This window comes from Rattus norvegicus, chromosome 1, assembly GCF_036323735.1.
Source record: "Rattus norvegicus strain BN/NHsdMcwi chromosome 1, GRCr8, whole genome shotgun sequence".
NCBI lineage: Eukaryota > Metazoa > Chordata > Mammalia > Rodentia > Muridae > Rattus > Rattus norvegicus.
In genome coordinates this window covers 171,147,227-171,154,434 of record NC_086019.1, presented here as the reverse complement: position 1 = coordinate 171,154,434, position 7,208 = coordinate 171,147,227, and the positions used below count along the sequence as shown (strand labels likewise).

Below are 7,208 nucleotides of genomic sequence, written 5' to 3'. Positions count from 1 at the left end.
TGATGTATGTCATACTGTAGGATTTGGAATAGAAATAACAGATGAACACAATAGCAAAAAGAAGCTAAATGCCTGTTCTCATATAATTAGCAACTTGGAAGCTTTTTAGCAACTGCAGAGGGTAGATGTTCAGATATTAAGTAATAAATCATATTTTCATAGTAAGTTACATTTAATATATTTAAATAAAATAATAATAATAAAATAATTATTTTTATAAAAAGTAATTTCCTGAAAATTATTTCAATTTTCAATCATTTGTTTTCAAAAATAGTCATCTATTATAAATTACAATTATAGAACGTGCAAATGATTAAGGGTGTCTGTGTTTTCAACAGTCACTTTTCCCGCAACATGCATAGTAAGAGTAGTCATTTCTGAGGATACATTTTTGAGACAAAATGACAAAAAGTTCCTGGAGTTGTTTTCAGCTCTATTTAAAGAGTGTTTTGCCTAAACCCTGGGGTTTGTTTCTGGGTTTGTTTGTTCGTTTTTAATCTGGAGTACTATTGACTACTGTGAATGGGTATTGTAAGATTCATAACACTCTAATCTTGGTCCCTGGTTTTTGAATTGGTAAAAGAAGCAGGCTTCTCATGAAAAAGAATGATGAAAGCTTCCTGATTAACTTGCTCTCCTGAAAACCTTTCATTTTCCTTTGTGGTGCTGGGAATGAAGCCTCGCATCTGGTACTTGGTAACTGAGATTTGTATCACCAAGCCATGTCCCCAGCTCCTTCTTAATTTACCTGAATTCACTGATAGCCACCACTTCATTTATCATTCTTCTTCCTTTCTTTGTCTAGTATGGGACTCTGTGACTCAATCCTTTTATGGAACCAAAAGCATGAGAATAATTTATCTTTCTTCTCTGCATTCCTTCATTTGGTTATAAAATTTCGCATGTTTGGAGGACACATTTTTTTTTACTTCTTTCTGTATTCATTGTCAGTGGCCAACCTCTTTCACAGTCAGCTTATAATTAATAGGTTCCTATGAGGTGATGAACTTTAGGCATCAGCTTGATAGCCTGTGGTACACAGGTACTTGGTCATACACTAGTCCAAATCTACATTTGATACTAATCTTAAGATATTCTTTGACATTTAGGCTGACAATTTTCAAAAGCAAATCTCTAATATAGATTTCCCTTGTCTAATCACTTAAAGACCTTAAGAGAAAAGCCTAAGGGTCTCTGAAAAGGGAAAGGTTTTGGAACTCTAGACCTCTAGACTACAATATCAACTCTTGTCAGTATTTTCAAGTTGTTCACCTACTTTACAGACTTTGTACTTGCATGAGACAGTTCCTTAATCTCCCTATTCTTTTATACATACAAATATAAATGCATATATAATTAGGGAAGTATACATATATATAAAAACCTTCATATGTATAACTAAAATGAAGTCACACAAAATTTTTAATAAATATTTAAATATTGTAATAAATATATGAACATATAGTAAATATGTATATAAGTGTGTAGACATATATAACAATGTATTTTGTGTATATATACATAACTTATTGTTCTGAAAGAAGCTTAATGAATACAATCACTAGTGAATTTTCTCTCTCTCCATCTTTCAAGACATGCTATATAACCACCATAGCCATATATCTAAATGAAATATTTTCTTCATCAAAACATCAAAAGATTCAACTAGAAAAGGGCACATGAGACTTGGGGAAAATGAAGCTCTAAGGAAGTGGAATGGAGAAGAACAAACTGGAAAGAAAAGTATTGGGGCCCAAATGATAAAAAAGGAAAGGGGAGGCAAGACACAAGAGGACAAAGAAACAATCAACATGGAATAGTATGAAACCTGTTACCTTATTAAAAAGATTCTTAAAATAAAATTAAAATCTTTTTAAGATCTTAGATATGGCCTTTGTTCTCCTTCTCTCTCTTTCATGGTATTTTCTCTCTTTTGAAAATTTTGAGCATGCCCACACTCTGCTGCCTCAAGACTCTCTCATACAACCCCTACTTACAATAACCCTTTTCCCTTCACTGGTGGAGCATCTATGTTATGTTGCATGTAACAATACATACTTTGTTAAGCCACTTCTAAAGAGCCTTACTGAATCTCAAAATCTAAGATCACCACTATAGCCCTGCAGTAAGTACACTGTGTATTCAGTCCATAGGTAAATATATAGTTAGGGTTTGGTTTTCACCCATGAATGCTGGGAACTTATTGTAAATAGCCACAGTGGTGTCCTTTTCTCCCAATGGCTAAGTTTCACTTGGATCATTAAACACAGTAAACTTGAATGAAAGTCTGATACAAATGAAAGAAAATAACAAACTAATGGTTAGCTGAATGAAGACATCATCTTGTTTGAACCATTGGTGACACACCTTATTTGACAGAGGCTACAACTGAGGCATACACCAAAAATATCAGGATCACAAATGCCAGTGTGAAACATTGAGTCCTAGTTTTGAAATTATAGAAAATGTTTAATACATCAAAATAGTCAGCGTCTTAGTTTTTTAATTGGAATAGAATGTGCTAGATATCGGCGACATTTTCCAACAAAATGTTTTGAAATTCTTTTTGTCCTATGTCTTCCACTCCCTGCTCCCCGTGCTCCCCCTTGCAACTCCAAGCACTGAATGATTTCCTCTTTTGTGCCCCATCTGTCCTTTTTCCCATCTCTCCTTCCTCATCACCTTATTTAAAATGTACACTCAATGCGAAGAGATGGCTGATGGGCTAAGCAGCTAGGGAACATCTCACCACTAGGAGGCTCTGTTACAAAGTTCTTTCTGGCAATCCTTTTCATTTCCAAGTAAGCAGAGAGTTGTGCATTTGTTCCTGTGTTCTATAGTATAAACTAAGTGCATAGAGCCTAAAACAAAGCTGAGATCATATCGGTGTCAAACAATCCATTGGAACTTCCTAATACTGAGAATTCATGATTTTTTTTTTTGGTATAATACAATTGCTGTGGAAATTAAAGTGGAAAAACACAGTACGTGGGGAATCCAAATCCTCTGGATTCAAATAACAGTCATTTATCTTCTAAGTTTTATTTCTGTGGGTTAACTACTTACTTATATGGGGCCTCGGGTTACTTATTTTTAATGAAAACTAAGTCCTCTTCACTGGGTTGTTGTAAAGAATGGATGAGCTAATAAAAGTTAGCCTCCCTGGGATGAGATCTGACAGATTATTGTTTTCTAAATCAACTATGTAGGTTGAAGAGTAGATGGCATTTGGAGAAGTTTAATAGCAGTAATTACTACTGTCTCTCTCAGATAGATGATAGGTAGATTGGCGATAGATAGATAGATAGATAGATAGATAGATAGATAGATAGATCTATCTATCTAATTGCTTCCCAATTAGATTACATGTGCGTAAAACTATGAGTTACTGATGGACAGGGGTAGTGCATACCTTTAATCCCAGCACTCAGGAGGCAAAGGTACATGGATCCCTCTGAGTTTTAGGCCAGCCTGGTCTACATAATGAGTTCCAGGACAGCAAGGGTTACACAGAGAAAGCATGTCATGAAAAAATTCTAAGTACAACATAAGTAAGGGCATACAACAAAGTATGCTCTTAATTTAAAGAATGGCATACACACCAATTGGCAGGACCTAAGGATGATGCTATTGTATGAGAGTTTTTAAGGGGACATGGCCATTACATGGTCTGTAATGGCCACCTTCTGTAGCTAAGTGGGACTCCCAGTGGAGGGAAAGGGCACCAACCACCCACAAAAACTTCAACCTACAAGAAGTACAGGGACAAAGGTGGAGGAGAGACTGAGGGAGTGGGAAACCAATGACTGGCCAAATTGAGACCCACCCCATAGGCAAGAACTAATTCCTGACACTATTAAAAAGACTCTGTTATTCCTACAAACAGGAGCCTAGCATAACTGTCCTCTAAGATACACCACCTAGAAACTGAGAGAAACAGATGCAGAGACCCACAGCCAAGCATTAGACAGAGTTCAAGAAGTCTTGTGGAAGAGTTGAGGAACCCAGAGAGGATAGGGACTCCACAAGAAGACCAACAGAGTCAACTCACCTGTACCCTTAGGGGTTCTGGGAAACTAAACCACCAGCCAAAGAATATACATACACTGGACCTACACATATGCAGGTCCCCCACACATATGTAGCAGAAGTAAAGTCTTCATGTGGGCCCCCCAACAATTGTAGTGGGAAGTGGGGCAGGTGTTTACGCTGACTTGGTTGCCTGCCTGTGGATCCTGTTCCCCTAACTGGGCTGCCTTGTCTAGCCTCAGTGGATGAGGATACACCTAGTCCTGCAGTCACTTGAGGTGCCAGGGTAGGTTGGTACCCGGGGGAGGGGGAGAAACTCCTCTTTCTCGAAGGAGAAGGGAAGGGAAGAGAAAGGGGCTTGTGAGGATGGGACTTGGAGGAAGGGGGCTGTAATCAGGATGTAAAGTGAATAAATAAATAAGTTAATGGGGGAAAGTTTATCTTTAATTCAAAGAAACATATCCTATGGATATATTCTAATAGTTGCCTTCTTAAAACCTGCTTTACATCTTTGTTCCTCGGGCTGTAGAAGAGGTGATTCAACATGAGGATTATCAGTGTGTAGCACTCAACCATCTTGTTCTCATCCATGGAGTAGCTGGGTTAAACAACAAAAAATGAAAGCAATCAATTCATAATAGAAAATGTTTGCAGTGAGGAGAGAGGTCCATCTAGAGAAAGCCTTGTGTTTCTTTCCAGTGGTTCATGTCTGCAGTATGAGGGTGAAAATGTAGACTAATGAAGGAGAAATGACAAGTGATGTTCATAATGATGGTACCAGAAGAGACAGAGTAGAAAATTTCAGTGATGCATACACAGAGAAAGGAAACATTAAATGAAAGAAAGAAGTCATGGAGGAAAAAAGCTATCTCATTTAGTCCACATAACAGACTACTAGTAACTTTTCAAGCATTCACACAACCACCCAACCCTTGGGATAAAAATTCTGTGGGATATTATGGTAAAGTACAGGACAAAGAAACAACCAATATGAAATGTATATGAAAACCTGTTACCTTATTGATGCAAATTATAAAATAAAAATAAAATAATATTTCAAGACCTTAGATGTGGCTTTGTTCTCTCTCGCTCTCTGTCTCTGTCTCTCTCTGTCTCATTCTCTCTGTGTCTCTCTCTGTCTATCCCTCTCTCCCTCCCTCTCTTTCTCTCTCTCTCTCTCTCTCTCTCTCTCTCCCTCTCTCTCTCTCTCTCTTTCTCAGTATTTTCTTTCCTTCCATAGTTTTGAGTGTGCCCACATACTGCTGAGGAAATGGCACTTAAATAATCGTAGGCTATGGCAGCGAGCAGGAAGCATTCAGGTTACAAGCCAAGCATCACCAAGGAACAGAGTTGGACTTCACAAAAGCAATGAATTTCAAAATAGAGAAACATTAAAACTGATAGAATTAAGGTGCTTTTATTAAAAGTAATGGTGTGCCACCTTTGAGAAACTGTGATAACTTTTTAAAAATAAAGAAAAGCATTTGTGAAGATTTAAAAGTTTCAAATATTAGTTTGATTAATGTTTGATTAATCTCACTGACATGTGTATAGGGCAGAGCTTCATAACTTCCAGGTGCACGGTGATTCTATGCAAAAGTTGCCAAGAGTTCAGAAGATAAAGATGAGAGATACCAACAATGTCATCAATTGGTTTGAAAGAGAACACATGACATATTCCAAAATAATAATTAACAATATTTTTAAGAAAACAATACTAAACATATGAAAAAGTAACCTGTACTTATGGGCTACTAAAATATACAGAATTTTAAAAAAATAATTCTACATCATCCAGGTATCACAATTATGAAATATCCACATTTAATTTGAGTCCAGATTTTAGTGCAAGTGATCAAATTTATTAAATTCTTAAAAAGTATTAAATAAGTTATTATTAATCAAAATAATACTACTGTATATTCAAGAGATTTTTTCATAGAAAATAAGTCAAACAACATATAATTGTGCATGTTTCCCAAAAACATGCTATTTAATTATTTATATAAATACATTGAATATTGTTCAAAATAAGGAATGTGTTCTCGCCATCAATTTCCTCATGGCCTCTTTCACCTCCTTATTCCTCAGACTGTAGATCAATGGATTCAGCATGGGTATCACCACTGTGTAGAACACAGACACCACTTTAATTTGGTCGGGTGAGTGACTTGACTTTGGTATGACATAAACAAATGTAACTGTCCCATAAAACAGGGTGACTGCAGTGAGGTGGGAGGTGCAGGTGGAGAAGGCCTTGTGCCTCCCCTCAGTAGAGCGCATCCTGAGGATGGAGCGAAGGATGTAGACATATGAAATAATGATTGTGAACAGAGTGATGACGATGATGGAGCCTGCTGAGATGGCAGGAGACATATCAGCAATGTAAACATGGGTACAGGAAAGCTCCACCAGTGGTGGGAGGTCACAGAAGAAATGGTTGATTTTATTTGGTCCACAGAAAGTCAGGCTCAACAAACAGCTAGTGAATGATGAAGAGTTGACACATCCACCCGCATAGGAAATAACCAGTAAGATGAAGCAGACCCTGGAAGACATGAGAGTGGAGTAGCGCAGGGGTGAGCAGATGGCCACATAGCGATCATAGGCCATGGCGGCCAGCAGGAAGCACTCAGCAGTCCCAAAGACCACATCAGAGCCAAGCTGGACTATGCAGCCAGTCACAGGGATGGCAGTTCTCTCTCTCAGGAAATTAACAATCATGACAGGTGTGACTGAGCTGGAGTACCCAATGTCCACAAAGGCCAAGTGGCTGAGGAAGAGGTACATTGGGGTGCGAAGCTGAGGGCTTCTTCTGATCAATATGATTATGCAGATATTGCCTAATACGGTGGTGAGGTAGACACCCAGGAACAACACAAAGAAGATACAACAAAGGGTGGGGTCCTCAGTTAGCCCCAAAATAATGAATTCTGTTACCATTGTGTGGTTTCCAGGCTCCATCTTTTTTTAAACAATTCTTACTGAAATAAAAACCAGTGGCTATCAGAATACATTAAAAGACCTCATGATTGATATATACCATTCCACATTTAAAAGCAGGAACATTCATGGGTCAGTCCAAGGCCCCTGGCACAGCTATAGTAGAGGTCTGCCTGGTGAGGCCTTAAGATGACCTTAATTCTCAAGAGACTTGAAGCCCTAGGGAAGAGGGAGGT

General features: G+C 37.9%; 1 protein-coding gene and 1 pseudogene across 1 annotated transcript; both read right to left on the bottom strand.

The window, feature by feature from the left end:
• On the bottom strand, positions 4,504 to 4,942 carry Or8i6-ps1 (olfactory receptor family 8 subfamily I member 6, pseudogene 1; annotated as a pseudogene).
• Positions 6,055 to 6,993, bottom strand: Or5p5b (olfactory receptor family 5 subfamily P member 5B). Its single transcript, NM_001000209.1, has one exon. The coding sequence runs from the start codon at positions 6,991 to 6,993 to the stop codon at positions 6,055 to 6,057; it is 939 nt and encodes a 312-aa protein (NP_001000209.1).
• Between the last annotated feature and the right edge of the window lie 215 nt (positions 6,994 to 7,208).